Here is an 18,362-nt window from a genome sequence, read left to right as displayed (position 1 = left end):
GAAAACAGATGTGTATTTACATGAACACAGTCGTGGAAACAAATAAATACAAATGAAAACAGATGTGTATTTAAATGAATACAGTCGTGGAAACAAAAAAATACTGATGTGTTTACAAATGAATACCAACATGAAAATAAATGAATACATATGTGGACACAAATGAATACAGATGTTAATTCAAATGAATATAATTGTTGATACAAATGAATTCATATGTAGATACAGAAGAATATAGATGTGTATATACATGTATATGAACAGTTGTGGAAACAAATAAATACAGATGTGTTTACAAATGAATACAGATGTGGAAACAAATAAATAAAGTTTTGGATACAAATGAATGATGCATAAAGTTTTGAATACAAATGAATACAGTTGTGGATACAAATTAATAAATATGTGGATACAAATGAATACAGATGTGGAAACAAAAGAATTCAAATTTAGATACAAACAGTTGTGGATATAAATAAATGAAGTTGGGAATAAAACTGTTTACAGTTGCAGATACAAATAAATTGCTGCTGTGTACAAATATGAAACACATTGTCATTATAGCTATTAAAGAAAAAGTCACAAGTGTATCTTTTATCATGTACTTGTACAAGACTACTTATTTTGTATACTTATTGTACAGTAATGCTTTACTTTCCTGTTACCTTACAAACTAACAAGTAGCAAGGGTACTATATCACTTATCAAATCCATTCAATTAAATAAAGCCATGTAAATTTTTTTAAAGCCTAATGGTCAAGGAAATATAAAGCTTTTTTAACCATTATAACAAACCCTAGACCCTAACCAAACTAACAAAATCAATTACAACCCAACATTATCTATCAGAATCTCTCTCAGGACAATTTAAAAATTTATATGCAGAGTCTCCTTGAGAAAAATATCGATGGATCGGTGCAAAACATATGTAACACTGTGCAATATGAGTTACAACTGTTTCACACCAAACCCTTGATATATTAGAACTGTACTACATTAAATAAGCAGAAAATACCAGAAAGAGGCTCATACCTCAGTCTGTACCATCCAGACCCGTTCTTTCCTCAGTTCTGCCACAGTATTGTATATATCTAATGAATCATTGGTTTTGATATGTTGTAGAAGTCTGTCCAGCACCACAAATGTTCCTGACCTTCCAACACCAGCACTAAAAATAGCCATTATATATTATTTCAAGTTTCAATTGAATACTATTGGAGCCTTCATATTTTTTTTGGCAAATAAAGCATTATCACTACAGTCATGTTTTCACTTATACACAAGTTGTTATAGACAAGGTCATTACTATGTTAAGGTGTTTGACAGGTTATATGACCCAATATTGACTGTTGTAAGTTTATATAACCAAAGCTGCTAGGGATAGGGTTATATCGCAAACAACCATTTATACACAGCCATATAACATTTCAGACATCTTATTATATTATAAACAAATTTCTAATACAGCAGAATAACTTCATTTGAAAAATGAAAATTAATTCATAAATTGACGACAGCTGTGTATATAGTTTATAAAAACGGTAAGATTTGTCCACCGAATAAAACCTTACAAAGGCTCAATCAAACCGAGCCTGCAAACTGCAAAATTTTTTTATTTTGCCGTTTTGGAAATTCTTTAGGGATTCTTATTTTCTCTATTTTACAAATGTGAAGTATCATAATATCAATGTCATCATCAAACACTAGGTCATAAAGGCCCCTGCTGTAAATCCAAAAGTACTTATTGCATCTTAACACTGACACATTTCTATCATATCTGAATAAAGACTAATTTTCAATATTTTACCTGCAGTGAACTATGATTGGTCCAGCATCTTTCATCAATTTTTCACGAACCATTCTGACAAATCTAACAAGCACCTGTTCTTTCTTTGGTACACCAAAGTCTGGCCATGAGGTAAAATGAAAATGCCTTATTTGTCGTGATTGGTCACCCTGGAAGTTTAAAAAGTATGTTATAACACTTGATTAGATAATAACAGCAAACTTTATAATGTTACTTCCTGCTATAAATCATTTTACACATAATAATAAAAATTCCTTTAAATTTCATTTCAAGATAACATCAAAAACATAACAAGGACGGTAAATGGAGTAACATATTTTTTTTATTTAGTCACAAAGACAATGGTAAGATCTTAGGCAATATTTCAACATGACTGGTCAAGAATGACATCAGCTCATCCTTATTGTTCAACACACACATCAAATGAAACACTGCACCTTACCTCCAGGGTTCTCATTATAAACAGATTGGCAATCCATTCATTGTCTGAAATGTTGTTCAAAATTGGTGGTATTGTCAGCCTTCAGATTCAAATCTTGCCTTTGACCCTTGGCCAAATTGATTGGTTTTGTAAGCACTATTACAAGGACTTTTTGATAATAATTAAACTCGTGGTAAAAGGGCACAAATTGAAATCTTCATTAAACGCCACCCCCAACCTGAAAGCCAGTGACATCACAACCCAATTCCCTTTTCTAGTGAATAAACAAAACCACTGCAATGACCTCGGAGACAAAAGGTAAAAACTTAATTCATTGATTTACCTGTAACATGGTTTGTTGATACAATTGAATGGTACATTTGTCATGAGTAAAAATGTTACAATTATAACTTAGGCTTACTAAAGAGATTCTAAAAATGAAAGATATAAAATCTTACCAAAGAAACCCTGAATTCCGTGACCGTCCAATCAGGAAAGAGAGTCTCATTAAGAGTGGCCACCTGAAGGTCACCATAAAATACTGCATCGGATCCTGAAGGCCAGTACTTGTCACACTTTTCCTATAAATGTAGATTATCCTCATTCATATAACAATATACACTATATATTAAATGACAGAATAAAATATATTGAATCATACATGACCAGGTACAAGATGTTCTAAAATACATGTAGTTCATAAGTGTGAGTCTGCAATGTTCGCCGATTGTTTATTTATACATTTCTTAATAAAAGCTTTAATATTCAGAAAGCACTTAACGACCTTTGCAAATCTTGCTATAAGTTGTCTTTTTCTGGTTAAGTGTAAACTCACACCGACATTGTAAAGGTCATAGGTTAACTTTCCAGCTTACTGGTGGAATACCTCAGGTGCCACTCAGTCTATTATTTCAGGCATGAGCAAGAATATGAGTAGAACCACAAACCTCCCAAAAGCTAGCTTGAACCATCCTCAGATAGAAGAAATAGGATTTCACAGGATTTGAACTCTCTGTGGAGAGAGACTAGTGGTTTTAAGAAGCCTCCTTAACCACTTAGTGTAATATGGTTTAAACCTGATGAACTTTATATGAGCTGCCCCACAACAAAACCAACGTATTGCGTTTGCGACAAACATTTCACAACCAAACTGATGAATGTATATTATGCATATCCATTGTTACAATACCTGGCATATTGAAATCCGGATAATTATTCAATATTTGAGCCGCGTCACGACAAAACCAACATAATGCGTTTGCGACCAGCATGGATCCAGACCAGTCTGCGCATCCGCGCAGTCTGATCAGGATCCATGCTGTTCGCTTACCAACTCTTTGACAAGTAGAGAAACTGATAGCAAACAGCATGAATCCTGATCAGACTGCGCGAATGCTCAGGCTGGTCTGGAACTATGCTGGTGACAAACCCATTATGTTGGTTTTGTCGTGACGCGGCTCATATATTATTATATTTATGGAAAGTCTGGTTAACTTACCCTTCCTTTTTCTACACATTTTGTTAACATGACAATATTTCTACAATTTTGTTCCCATAACATTCTCCAGAAATCATCCCTGGTTGCAGGTAGAGCTCCCTGTGATACTATGTACTCCCTACGTGAGTTGTGGCCCTGTATAAATATACAATATTTTATTATTACAATAAGTCATCCTTAAGATGTTATCTTTTTCAAGCAATTCCTATATAAATGCAATTCCATTTCTTCAAAATAAATCATTTTCAAAGTAAATAATTTAAAAACAATAAATATTGTTTTTAATGTGAACATATATGGAACAATCCTTGAGTGGATCAAATTGTTATGTACCCATAAAGTGAACCCACTGACCTTGAATAATGGACTAGTCCATCTTTTAATTAAGACCTATTAATTATATAATTGCTAGCAATATTTAGATATCAAAGTGCTTAAAGTCATCCTGTAATAACTGAATGGATATATACATGTATGTACATACTGGCCAGGTTTTTTAACCAGTGCCATAATTCATGTCATAATGGCACATGCATACATAGAGTAAAAATGCAATGTTATATATATAACCCAATAACTTACAGGTATATAGTTAGCATTAATATAATCAGAGCCTTCCTCATCATCTATAGGCAGTAGTTTAACCCTGGAGTGATCATATGGTAGGATATTGGTGAATCGGTTCTTGCCACGATTACAGGCAAGCTCTGCTGCAGAACATGGCTGCCCTCGTCCAACGTCTTTAAGATCCTGTAATTTTAAGTATTGAACATTGAATAAAAGAATGTTTATTGTCACACAAGAACATGTTTTCACAAGGTGATATGACATCTTTCAAGGTTGAGGAAAACCTTAGGTGTTCATACATGCTCAAGTTCAGGCAGAAGTGGCACCTAAATAGAACCACTGACCTGTAATAAAATAGCTGAATAGCTTTCACTCAATAGAGAATTCAAAGTCCCAGCTGGGATTTAAACCTACATGAATAGCAATAAGAGGCAAATGATTCAAGGTCAATGACATTAACCACTCTGCTATGAAACCCCCATCATGCCAGATACCATAGAAGTTCTCATGGTAAACTGTCTATGTTGTACATCAATGCAGCATTTTTATAATATTTTTCAAATTCTAACATGTAAAACTGTCTTAATTAAACACTTTCAAAGCTACTATTGAAAATTTTTCCTGCACTTCTTGGAAAGAAAAGTGGTAAATATACAATCATAAAATTGTCCTTGGGTTTATAGAATAAAGTATAATTACACTGTTTTTATGATAAGAGAGTGAAAAGTGTTTTCATTTTGTAAATACAAAGTAAGCATAATTAAATCATAGCATTTAATAACAGAAACAAAGTAAGCATCTTTTATATCAGTTAATAAAGTGCAAGAGACAGAATTATCTATGCAAACACTGAAAAAAGAACAAACACTGAAGAAATAAGAGTAAATCAGTTATGGTAACTGATACTGTAAATACAATAGCAGACAAAAGATTGCAAGTAGTTACCTCAAACTGTTCAGCATATTTGAAATCAGAATCAGCCTTCATCATCTGTATATGGTGCTTGAAATTAGCAAGATTAACTGGTCCACTAGAATAGCAATACAAAAACCATGGTTTAAATACAGGAACAGAACCATGGTTTATGGTTATAAATATAGAAATAGAGCCATGGTTAAACAAAGCAACAGATGTATTAAAGTTAAGTAAGAAATGGAACCATGGCATACAGGTATAAATACATAAACAGAGCCATTATAAGTTAAACATAGCAAAAGATGTATTTAAGTTAAATAAGAAATGAAACCAAGGTTTACTGTAATAAACATAGAAAAAGAGCCATGGTTAAACATAACAACAGATATATTTTATAATAGAATACAGACATGGACCCATGGTATCACAATCAAGTTGAAACCATGACTGTAAATACAAGTAACAGATTTTTCATTTAACATAGCAGCAGAAAAAGTTACAAATAACATTAATATTTCATGATATTCCATGGTTAAAAGTAATGCCAGGGTTAAAAGATATCTGTCAATCTGGACAAGACCATACATCATTTCTGGGAAAAATGTGTTCTGACTGAATAGCTAACAGTGCAGACCATGATCAATGGAATAAAGGTTGAGCTGATCATGGTCTGCACTGGTTGCATGGATATATTCTGTTGCCAATAGCGGGCTAAAGGTTAAAATAGAATAGAAACAGACAACATAGTCTACATTAAAAATAATCAAAGCTGTTGAATAGTAAATGCAAAATAGGGCAGTCAAGTAATTATTAATTGCACAGCCTAAAACATTACTGCTTACACATCATATGACCTCATATGTGACACAAATAAACCGTTTGATAAACAACTTCCTCACAAGAAAGAAGTCACGTTCCTAAACGTCATTTTTCTCACACTGCCTATACACCAATAATGTGAAATTAGTACTGAAGAGAAGTTGGTAATAGCTGGTTAGTTTATCCAGTTGCCACTTTAGTGGACTGAGTGCCGTGATATGACTAAAACATGCATCAAAATCAGGATAAAAACCGACCAACTAATCCTTACAGGATTATACTCATTAGCATCAAGGAGAAAGTTAATCAATGTCTACAAATGTACACATGTATCATCCACTTCAACATCTGGGAAATACTGTTTGATTTTGCAATGTGTGTATCAGAAGTGATAACTTACTATGTCTTCCTGTTGGTCAGGGACGACCTATGGGTCATCTGTTCACCAGGGTTATGTCTGTACATATTGCTTTTCTTATCCATTCTACGCCTCATTATAACAACAATAATGATGATGATAGCGATCGCAACAATAGCTGCAATTACCCCACCCACTATTCCACCGACATTTGCACCTTTTGACTCCCCGGCTGAATACAAATAGAAACAAAAATTCTTTACACTTAGATATTTCCACTCATATAAATTTAAAAAATTTAAAAAAAAAGGTTTACAAACTAATATATGGATATATAGATTTACATAGAATATGTATATTGTATTGTTTATTGCTGTATTAATGCATGAAAGATATTATTTGACAAAGTGTTTATTTCCACGTTAACTTTTAGCGTTCTTTTAGTGTATAGTTTAATAGACAGTCATTGAGTCATTTGTTATTTTATAAACATCAATTGTTTTCCGAAGAAGACAAAACGTCAAAAGCTACAGAAAAGAATTGGTTTTTATTGATCTAATAATATGCAAACTTTTAAAAATAACTCTATTGGCTTATCTATAAAAGATATAATCGTTTAAAGGCACAGTTTGCCTCAGAAATAAATATTTCCTTCTTTACAAATGGCAAACATCAGTTTTATATTATTAACACAATGATTTGAGAGCATGTTAGAATGATACTTTTCACCTGAAGAAAGTATCACTGAATGTGAGATTACTTGTTATAAAAGTAGCAAAATGTAAACTAAGTTGCATTTTGACTTCTATACAAAATACTAAATCACTTTTACTGTACTGATTGTCAAAAGGCAACAGAAGCAAAAGACGGTTCAGGCAATTGGCTAATGAGTAACTTTTTTAAAAACTAAAACAGGACATTGAAAATAAAAAGATTTGAGAGATGAAAATAAAAGCATTTCTGGGGAATAATAGGTCTTTAAGCATTTTCTAACATTTATATCGGAGGTTGACCGCAAAACTGCTGTAACTTTTATGAAATAAAGAAGGACTTACAACAGTTTTGTGATAATCCCTCGAATTATGTTTTAAAATCAGTAAAGCATTTTTACAAAATCTGCTGAGAATCGAAAGAAATTCAAGCAACATACGCAAAGCGGCAGTCCTAATTGGATCAGAAAATGGGGTATCTGCATATTCCATTGTTGTGTACGCCCTCAAAAGTATATAATACGTGGTGTCTGGCTTCAGTGGACCGTTACAGTAAAACTTGTTCTCACAGCCAGTTTCCGAACCAATTTCGAACACCTTGTATCCGACTTCCTGTGCCGCTCTCTTTGTTCTCACAACAAACTGGCCATCGCACGAGGACCCGGCATCAAAAAATGTTGAACAGTTTGATATTACCTGTAAAAAGATCAGTTAACATTTTTGAATTCCTTGTGTGCAATCATACAAATGATGTTAATTCTTCAGATGTGCATTTTTTCTTCTTTCTATTTTTAAAATTTTATTATGCAAAAAAGTAAAACATAGAAATTCGATCAAAAAGCAAAATGTAAAAAGATTGAAATTAAACAAGATAAGTTTTAGCAATATCTATCAAGTTAGGACTCATTTTCACGGAGTGTGAACTTTTCAGTAATTTACTGCTCTCAAAAGATATCAATATAATTGTTGTCAACAATTTTTTTTGCGATAAAATACGTTTAATCAATGTTTCAAACTCAACAGTCTAAGTGCAATAGACCAAATGTTATTCGTTATAGCTTGCCAGGCAAGTTTATATTGAAAATTAGGGCAAAGTCCTATATGAGTTCTAAAGTCAGCAGTGAAAGACCAGTGACCATTAGACTCAATGTCAGAGATCAACTTTTACGGAGACATTTCGCCTCTCCCAAAGATTACAAATTCAATGCTCTCCCTAATGAGCTAATCAGGTAGGCAAAAAAACGTAAAATCATTATAAATAGTGTAAATGTATAAACCAACCTGATAAGCCTTTATTGAAGCATCTTGTCTCGCTACTTTCCAGCCAGGGAGAACAGGCTTTGTCTTTATATCTATAGCGTCTTTATCTTCTGTTGCTATGACAGTGTAATAATTGACCTCTCCGTACTTGTCCGAGAACACATTTGTAAAGTTCATCACAATTTTGTAGGGACTTGGTGCAGCTATCTTACTATCAACAGATTTTGGCATGGCAGTGAATTTGTCGACACCATCTTTGTATGGAGGCTCTATGATAATATAATACAGAGTCAAATTATGCAAGTCAAATTAAGTAATGATGTAAAAATATTAATATTATGATTATGTATTAAAAAGCGATTGCGACAGTTTTTTTTTTAAGGATAATACTTACCAAGATCTTGTTGATTTGAAATAAGCATTTAAGACCTAAAATTTAGATTTTTTTATGATAGATCAGTTTTTTTCTAAGGCCTAAGTCCATCATAGAGTAACATTATATTTCCATGTAAATTTGACTTTATCTTGCCTTTGGTGACCAATCACTACGCCTCTTTTTTTGTATGCACCACTTAATGCCTTTCCATTGCTAGATATTGTCAGATCTTTGATACACATTGCTTTGTTTTGTTGATGTGTATTCTCACATATTTGTTATTATATTTCATTGTTCAAATTGTCACCTTAGTGCAGTAACAGGCTAAAGCCTATCAAATTATATAGGGAGTTAACCCGTTACTGCACTAAAGTGACAAATAATATCCATCCATACAGGAATATGACCTGAAGCTATTTTCAACTATCTTACAAAAGGTAGGCACCGGGTTACCATGCATGCAGTCATGCACTTAAGGCCAACCAAACCTTCCCTCATCAGTAAAGCTGGAAAGTCACTAGATGAACTTCACAATGTCCATGTCACTTAAAACCAAATCAAACAAGCAATTATCATAGTATTGCAAGCAATCCATAAGTCCCCTACCGGTTAGAACCCTATCAACATTCTGATTGGCCATTCACTAATGTTTCAATTTTTCTCTATTTTAAGTAAATTTGTTGGAAAAGTTCTTTAAAAGTGATCACAGGAAACAGTTTTTATGAACAGACAGACAGACGGACTGAAGGACACTCTAAAGTTAATATTTGAAACATCCCTGTTACCAAAATATAACATTTTTAAAAGCAAAATTCTTAAAGAGGAGATAACTCTTGAATTAAAGATGCAATTTCATAAAAAATTTCAGCTCTTTTTGACTAATCACAAATATTGTTATATTTGCCATGTTTTAAGCCTATTTCTTGCCAAGGCAACCAATATTTTTCAAAATAGGAAGAATAGATAAGACATGCATAATCTCAAGACTGCCATCAACCCATATGTCAAGTTTCATAAAAATATTTCCAGTAATTTTTGAGTTATCACTGGATTCAGTTGATGTGTAAAATTTGCTAAATTTTCAGTTTATGTGTTGCCATAGCAACCAGAATTTTCAACATAGGAAGAAAAGAAAAAGACGTGCATAATCTCCAGACTGCCATCTACCCATATTACAAGTTTCATAAAAATATTTCTATTACTTTTTGCGTTATCACTGGAGCCAGTTTATGTGTAAAATTTGCCATATTTTCAGCCTATTTGTTGCCATAGCAACCAGAATTTTCAACATAGGAAGAAAAGAAAAAGACCTGCATAATCTCCATACTGCCATCTATCCATATATCAAGTTTCATAAAAATATTTTCAGTACTTTTCAAGTTATCGCGGGATCCAGTTTTGTGGAGGGACTGACGGACAGACAGACAGACGGACGGAGGGTATACCTAAAGTCCCCTCTGGTAAACCGGTAGGGGACTAACAAAAGGATAATAATAATAATACACATTACTTCGTTCTTCAAGACAAAAACATAATAATGTAAATGACTACTCACTGTATGTATTAAGTAGAAGTATAATAGAGGCAGCCATACTTTCACCAGCAGCTGTCTCCGCAACAACCTGGTAAAATAAAACATGTATTATACCATTCATTATTTATAATACTGCACGTTTGTAATGTCCATTTTCATTGGATAAACATCCTGTTTGTAAAAATCTATATACCCAGCTGCAGTCAATTTATGAAGTAATCAATCATCATAAAATATTAAATAATTTTGCTGCATTATAAATTTGTTATAGACCTATGACAGGTAACATGACCTCGTATAAATATTTGTTTGCATTGAATTCAAGGTCAGATAACTCAGCGAAAAAGTCTTTGCTAATATAAAGACAATGTTTTTAAAAATTAATTCCAAAATGCTTTCTTAACAGACTGAAATAAGCAACTGTAGTATAAACTATAATAATGATGGCCTTGTGATAGCAGTGACTGCCACTCAACCAAGATATCTATTGGGTTTGAGTCATACAGGGGTATTTTTACACCAGTATTTTTATTATAAATGTAATAACATGTTTATTACACACTAGACTTTTATGAAATAAAGAGGGACTTACAACAGTCTTGCGGTGAACCCTCAAACTATCTGACATGTACTTACATGGAATGTATATGTATATCCTGCTTTAAGACCTGTGAAGATTTGTTTAGTTGTAGGAAAGGGGACCTTTGCCGAGCCTTCAACTGTGTCAGTCTATAAAAAAGTAAAAGTATGGATCTATTTTCAAGGCTGCCTTACTCTACAAAAGTACATATTCTTGCAAGCTTGACTAGATAAACTACTTGTGTTACACATAACATGAACAACAAAAATGAAAGTATGAAAATGGTCAAAATATTTAAATGACATGCATATATCTTTATAACATAAATTGAATGCACTGCATTTCAAACTTATCCAGCAAGTTTTTTTTTAGTTTTTTGTAATGTAAAAGCACACTGTTAAGCTCAAGTGGGAACTTTCCAGTTAAACTGGTGGAGGAAGATGTAAGGTTTCCCTCAATGCATTATTTTCAGGCATGAACTGGCACTGGAGTAGACATCTGAGTATTAGTATAAACATTTAGAATCCTAAGTCCCTGGCAGAAACCAAAGCAGAAACAGGCAAGTGATTTTAAGTACTGAAACTATTTGATCAAAGCATAGAAAGACATCTAAAATTATTGAAATAAAGCATAAAAATATGTACCCCTTTGTGTCCTAAATAGCTGACAGTATATTGAATTATAATCCCATTCTGGAATTCTGGCATCGTCCAGCTCAGATCAACTTGCGTAGGTGCACTTTCCATTGCTGTCAAATCTCGAACAACAGATGGAGCTGAAAACAATCAATTAATTATTTGCCCTTACCAAAATGACTTTAAGTGACTTATATGTTTCTTATATGCAACTTATACTTGACCTATAAGAGAACTATAAGTTACATATAAGTCACTTATAAATCACCTAAAAACCTGTCTAAGTCAGTTATAGGTATATGCTACATATAAGTCACTTTTGGCCATTTTTTCCCCAACATATAAGTCACATACAAGTCACCTATAAGTGCCTTATACTGGTGAAGTTTGAAGTAACCAGTTTCTATGTTAGATATAAGTGAAAACTTAGAACTTTTGCGAGACTTTTTATTACTGAGAAAAGCTGAAAAAATTACTAAGTACAAAAACATGAGAAAAATTGATAAAATTCATTGAAGTTGATTTGTTATTCTTTCCTTTAACACAATGGGTATCAAAATACTCATAATTTAAAATACTATATAATCTTAACCCTTAATCACAAACAATTAAGATTTTTTTTTTAAATGTTGCTTATTAATTTTTGAACACAGCTGGGGGTTTTAAAAAAGATAATAGGAAAAATGATTATCAATTAAGTATATTACCTGTACAAAATTTTGGCACAGATTCTGTGCGGAATTGGGACAGAAATGGCATTCAATCAGTGATTTCTAGGCTACCATGGACAGAAATGAAATTCCATGTCATTTTTTTCTCACAAGGAAAATATTTCACATAAAAGTCACCCAAGGCATAATTCTACTCTTGTTTTTTCTAACTTAAAACAGACATTGAAATCTATGTTTTTACCTACTGTACTTCTTACAGACCTAATTTTGCTGTAGTAAGATATTCTAACAAGAAAAAGAGGTGTATTTTTTGAATATACAAGTGTAATTTTTAAGACATTTAGGCCTAGTGTATTTTAGATATTTAAACAATAACAAGAGGGCCATGATGGCCCTGAGGTCGCTCACCTGTATATAGCCCCCCCCAACCCCCACATCCCCCCCCAACGTTGCAGGGCCAATTTAACCCCAGGACTTTTATTTGCACAAACTTGGTAGACACTCACTAGAAGATGTTTCATGCTAAACATCTAAGCTCTAGCTCATTGGGCTTTTTAAAAGAAGATTTTTTTAAAGGTTTTTACTATACACATATATTTAAAAACAATGACACCCCTGGGGCTGGGCCAGTTTTGACCCCAGGGCTTTTATTTGAACAAACTTTGTAGACACTTACTAGAAGATGTTTCATGCTTAATATCAAAACTCTAGCTATTTGGGTTTTTTCAAAGAAGATTTTAAGTTTTTGCTATACACATATAATGAAAATCAATGACCCCCGGGGCGGGGCCAATTTTGACCCCAGGACTTTTATTTGAACAAACTTTGTAGACACTCACTTAAAAATGTTTCATGCTTAATATCTTAACTCTAGCTATTTGGGTTTTTTTAAAGAAGATTTTTTAAGTTTTTGCTATACACATATAAGGAGAATCAATGACCCCCGGGGCGGTGCCAATTTTGACCCCAGGGCTTTTATTTGAACAAACTTGGTAGACACCTATTAGAACATGTTTGATGCTAAATATCTTAGCCATAGCTCTTTGAGTTCTTTAAAAGAAGATTTTTTAAGTTTTTACTATATGCATATAGGGAAAATCAATGACCCCCCCGGGGCGGGGCCAATTTTGACCCCAGGGCTTTTATTTGAACAAACTTGGTAGACACTTAATAGAACATGTTTTATGCTAAATATCTTAGCTCTAACTCTTTTGGTTCTTTAAAAGAAGATTTTTTAAGTTTTTACTATATGCATATAGGGAAAATCAATGACCCCCTGGTGCGGGGCCAATTTTGACCCCAGGGCTTTTATTTGAACAAACTTGGTAGACACCTATTAGAACATGTTTGATACTCAATATCTTAGCCATAGCTCTTTGAGTTCTTTAAAAGAAGATTTTTTAAGTTTTTACTATATGCATATAGGGAAAATCAATGACCCCCCGGGGCGGGGCCAATTTTAACCCCAGGGCTTTTATTTGAACAAACTTGGTAGACACTCACTAGAAGATGTTTCATGCCAAATATCTAAGCTCTAGCTCTTATTGTTTTTTAAAAGAAGATATTTAAAGTTTTTTCTTTCAGTTGCCATGGCAACCAGAGTTCTGCATGGAATTAAATTCTTTGAACAATTTTTAAAGGTGACCACCAAAGGAACATTCCTGTGAAGTTTGGATGAAATTGGCTTAGTGGTTTATGAGGAGATGTCATTTAAAGTAAAAGTTTACGGACGGACGACGGACGGACGCCGGACGGACGCCGGACGAAAAGCGATCACAAAAGCTCACCCTGTCACTTTGTGACAGGTGAGCTAAAAAACAGTGCTTGAAATAAACTCATTTATATTTCTCTTTTAATTTATATAAAATCAAGGAACCAATATGCCTGATGATTGCTTATATTTTCTACATCCACTGATTTTTTACACCACACAGATCAGAGGTCTGATAAAACTGGCCACCTGCCTTTGCCACATCTGTGCATGACTAATTTTCTGACTGGTCATTCCTACAAATCAGACTGTTCCATTTGATTATTTTGGGGAAAGATAACATTTCCTATCCTGAATTTGTAAAAAAAAGGACATTGCATTTTCTTTTTCAAAAATGTATAATGATTTTTAAAATTTACATATCTTTTAGTTATTTGATTTTTTTCACATTCAATGATTGTAAGATAGAAATGATGAGTGCTTTGATTTTTGGTTTTACCCTGTTTTACATAATATTGGACCTGCCCAGGTACACTGTTGTAAGTCTAAAACATTTTGGTTAGCAAGCTGGTGGAAATCACAGAGAATCTACTTGATGTTTTAGGAATTTTAGAGATATTGTTTTGTTTAAGATGTTTAAGTATAGTTATGGTAAATAAGAATGACAAGAAGAATCACCTGGGACAAGAAGATATACAACAAAATCAGGTAAGTACCTTTGAGTTACATTTATGCAGATACAGTTTAAATATTAAACAATCAAAGTAAGATGGCAGCAAACTAAAATTTGTAACTTGAGAGATCATGGCTGTTTTTATTTCTAAGCTTCATACATTTACTAATACATTTAATTGATTTAAATCTAGATTTAATATAAAGTGAAATTAATTTGTAAGATGAATTGAATTATTAGGACTAAATAGTACAATCAATACTATATTAGTGTCAATAGTTTTATGCAGCTGAATAAGACGGGTAATCATTTATCATTTTATTGTTGTTTTCAATGGAAAAATCTGATATTACATTTTACATACATTGCAGGCTAGTGGGACCAGTTCTTACTTTGAGATGCCAGGTGAATAATGATATGCAGTATATTGAGCCTGAAAAGGTATTTTTATTCTCTATACTTACTGTTCTAAACCTTACCCAGAAAAAATCATAATAGATGTTGTTGCAAATAGTGAAGTTAATCAATTCTTAATGTAGAGACTTTTAGTAGTTCTTAAACAACACTGGTGACTTGTGCACTAAATTGAGATACTGTGTAACTTAGTATATTTGTATATGCATAAGCATAAATAGTTAATATAGTTTGATGATATCAAAAATATGAAATATAATTGCATATACAATAGTACACAATTTATTCCCACATCTTTTTTAATTAATTATGAATTTTATCTTTAAAGGTGAACACAGCCACATGAAGTTCTCCGAGGAAACAGAAACAGAGCACTGAAACAGACATCAATAAAGGAAATAGTAGTTTGAATAATCAGAAATGTTTTATCAAATCTATGATTTTAAAAGTTCCTCACTGACAGACTTCCAGCAAAATAATTGTATAAAACAAAGTGTTTGATTCCAAGAAAACCAGTACCTACAAAAACTTGCTGCTAGAAATAAAATTGTTTTTGTTATAGTGAATGTAAGCTGATCTATTCTGTGTAATAAACTGAAGGATATGTATGTTGAATTTTGTATTTTGCTCATTTATATGACTAAGAATATAAATTAATAAACATTTTTGAAATTAAATAACTAAACTTTTATTTTCTTTTTTAGCTTTTTTGACATCAAGCAACATATATGTGACTTACATGTGACCTATATGTTACTTATAAGTGACTTATATTAAGTCACTTATATGTAACATATAAGTCACTTATATGTAACATATAAGACACTTATATGTTACTTATAAGTTGAGCATATCTTTGACTTACATGTCACATATATGTGACTTATATATAACTTATACTTCATTTATATGTCAAAATGCCAGACATATACTGCACTTACATCTAATTTGCATTTAAAATACATATACTTGACTTATAGGTAAATTGACTAAGTGAAGTATAATCTACATATAAAATAGCCTATAAGTGACTTATAAGTGAATTTCGTAAGGGTGGGTTGTAATCGAAAAATGAAAGATATAATATACTTGAAGAATGAAATTTATCAAATATTTGAGTGTATAATGTTTCTGATTCAAATTATTATGACAGATACAGTAAAAATCTATGAATCTGTATATTAAAGGCTATAGCTCTGTATCTTATGAAATATTTTTATTAAATCTATTAACAGCAAAATTATATTGTTTTCATTATTATATGGCTGATTCCTGAAAAAGTTGTAACATAGAATGTCTCTGTTATTTAACACACATGAATTATGTACATAAACAGAATAAAATGTTCCAGAACAAAATATTATTTTTGCTATTTTAAATAGGGTTTTATATGTTTAGCAATGATCTTGTGCTTAAGCCACTCGACTTTAGGCAATTAATTACCATATTTATTTCATACAAGCATTTCGGCAGTATTGTATCAATTGTACACTTAAAGGATTTATCTTATAAACCAAAATTAACATTATTATGCACAGGCTTTATTTTTGTTTGGTTTTACGTCACATCAACACAGTATAAGTCATATTGCGATGTTCCAGCTTTATTGGTGGAGGAAGACCTCAGGTCTTCCAATCATTATTTCAGGCACGAACCAGCACCTGTGTAGAACTACCGACGTTCCATAAGCTAGCTGGATAGCTTCCTCACATGAAAGAATCCAAAGTCCCTGTCGGGATTCGAACCCACAGCAGTGAGGGGCAAGTGATTTGAAGTCAACGACCTTAACCACTCGGCCCAAACGCCCCTGCACAGGCTTACATACATACATATAACAAATCAATCAGCACAAGATCTTACTTAAAGTATAAACAAACAAATAAGCATAAATCACCATCTTTCATATAACTGTTAAACTTTACACCAGGTTTTACTGATTTAGACCTGACTATGACTAAATACATTTTAATATGTTTCATATTTATATTTTTATATACTTCACCAAGTACCTCATTTATGACATTTTATAGACTATTCACTGTGAAAAGAGATAAAAACAAGAACGTGTTTGTTAAACACAAATGCCCCCGGCTCTGATTCTTGTCAGTAGCAATATTTCAAAAAATGTTTACCCATTCACTCAGTTATGGACAGAAAAATTGCCAAAAAATTTTAAACACAATTTATATAGCTTGACAAAGTCATGGCATTTTGTAATTGTGAAAATGTAAGTTGCCAAGTCATTGCTCTGACTTGTGAAGTTGAAAAATATTCAACTTCATGCAAGTTATCTTCCTACCAAATATGAAATACATCTGTCATTAAATAAAGGCTGTATGGGCAAAAGTGTAAAAATCTATTTTGAGCACTGGTGACCTTGACCAAACTGACCCCTAACTTTATCCAAAAGAAGAATACAATGTAAGATATCTTCCTACCAAATATGAAATACATGTACATCTGTCAATAAATAAAGGCTGTATGGGCAAAAGTGTAAAAATCTATTTTTAGCACTGGTGACCTTGACCAAACTGACCCCTTACACCATCCAAAGGAAGAATACTATGCAAGTTATCTCCCTACCAAATATGAAATACATCTGTCAATAAATAAAAGCTGTATGGGCAAAAGTGTAAAAATCTATTTTTAGCACAAGTGACCTTGACCCACTGATCCCTACCCCAATCAAAAGGATGAATACCATGCAAGTTATCTTCCTACCAAATATGAAATATATCTGTCAATAAATAATGGTTGTATGAGCAAATGTGTAAACATCTATTTTTAGCACTGGTGACCTTGACCCAACTGACCACTAACTCCATCAAAGTTTATGTTTCTATCAATTATAAATAACATCTGTCTATAGAATAAGGTCAATACACCTGTAAAAATGTAAAAATCTATTTTTAACATTGGTGACCTTGACATTGGTAACATTGACCTTGACCCAAATGACCCCTTACTACACTCAAAGGAGGAGGACCTCCCTTGGCATGTTTGTATTAAACTAAGACATCAACTAAAAAGTAAAGGCTGTATGAGCAAAAATGTTTATATATATTTTTTAAACCAGTGACCTTGACCTTGACCCTAGAGACCACTTACTCCACAAAAAATTAGAGGACCATCAAAGGTATCCACCTACTAAATATGAAAGATATCATCAAAGAAATTAAGCAATTAGGAGAAATTTAAGATAAATCCAACTTGCCGAAATAGGTTAACCAGACAAGGCCCTATTTTCAAAGTGAAAAAAGGGAAATAACTTGGAAATATGGATGCCACAATTATATAACTTGGCAATATCATGTATACTGTATTGATAAGTAAGTGTGGAAATTATAAAGCCATTAGTATAGATAGAACTTAAGATATTTCCAACTTGCCGTTTTAGGTTAACCACTATTCAT

General features: G+C 32.6%; 1 protein-coding gene and 1 long non-coding RNA gene across 6 annotated transcripts in view; one reads left to right on the top strand and one right to left on the bottom strand.

The window, feature by feature from the left end:
- LOC132717631 (tyrosine-protein phosphatase 10D-like) overlaps positions 1-18,362 on the bottom strand; it is a 64,770-nt gene that overhangs the window by 12,786 nt on the left and 33,622 nt on the right. For 4 of the 5 annotated variants that reach the window (XM_060701144.1, XM_060701141.1, XM_060701142.1 and 1 more), the window contains exons 18-29: positions 11,490-11,620; positions 10,902-10,994; positions 10,287-10,353; positions 8,377-8,624; positions 7,536-7,791; positions 6,428-6,617; positions 5,239-5,323; positions 4,309-4,476; positions 3,727-3,861; positions 2,687-2,809; positions 1,808-1,956; positions 1,033-1,168 (exon numbers count right to left, since the gene is read on the bottom strand). In XM_060701144.1, the coding sequence (XP_060557127.1) occupies positions 1,033-1,168; positions 1,808-1,956; positions 2,687-2,809; positions 3,727-3,861; positions 4,309-4,476; positions 5,239-5,323; positions 6,428-6,617; positions 7,536-7,791; positions 8,377-8,624; positions 10,287-10,353; positions 10,902-10,994; positions 11,490-11,620 (1,781 nt within the window). Of the gene's footprint in view, positions 1-1,032; positions 1,169-1,807; positions 1,957-2,686; positions 2,810-3,726; positions 3,862-4,308; positions 4,477-5,238; positions 5,324-6,427; positions 6,618-7,535; positions 7,792-8,376; positions 8,625-10,286; positions 10,354-10,901; positions 10,995-11,489; positions 11,621-18,362 lie in introns of those variants that run through there. The other variant, XM_060701145.1, reaches the window with a different exon arrangement.
- On the top strand, positions 14,026-15,375 carry LOC132717635 (uncharacterized). Its single transcript, XR_009623974.1, has 3 exons — positions 14,026-14,570; positions 14,907-14,976; positions 15,278-15,375. It is a non-coding gene; the product is annotated as an uncharacterized LOC132717635 (long non-coding RNA).

Source organism: Ruditapes philippinarum, unplaced genomic scaffold, assembly GCF_026571515.1.
Source record: "Ruditapes philippinarum isolate M1 unplaced genomic scaffold, ASM2657151v2 ctg4399_1_1_1_1, whole genome shotgun sequence".
NCBI classification, from domain to species: Eukaryota; Metazoa; Mollusca; class Bivalvia; order Venerida; family Veneridae; genus Ruditapes; species Ruditapes philippinarum.
The sequence above is the reverse complement of the archived record's forward strand: the minus strand, read 5'-3'. Positions and strand labels throughout refer to the sequence as shown.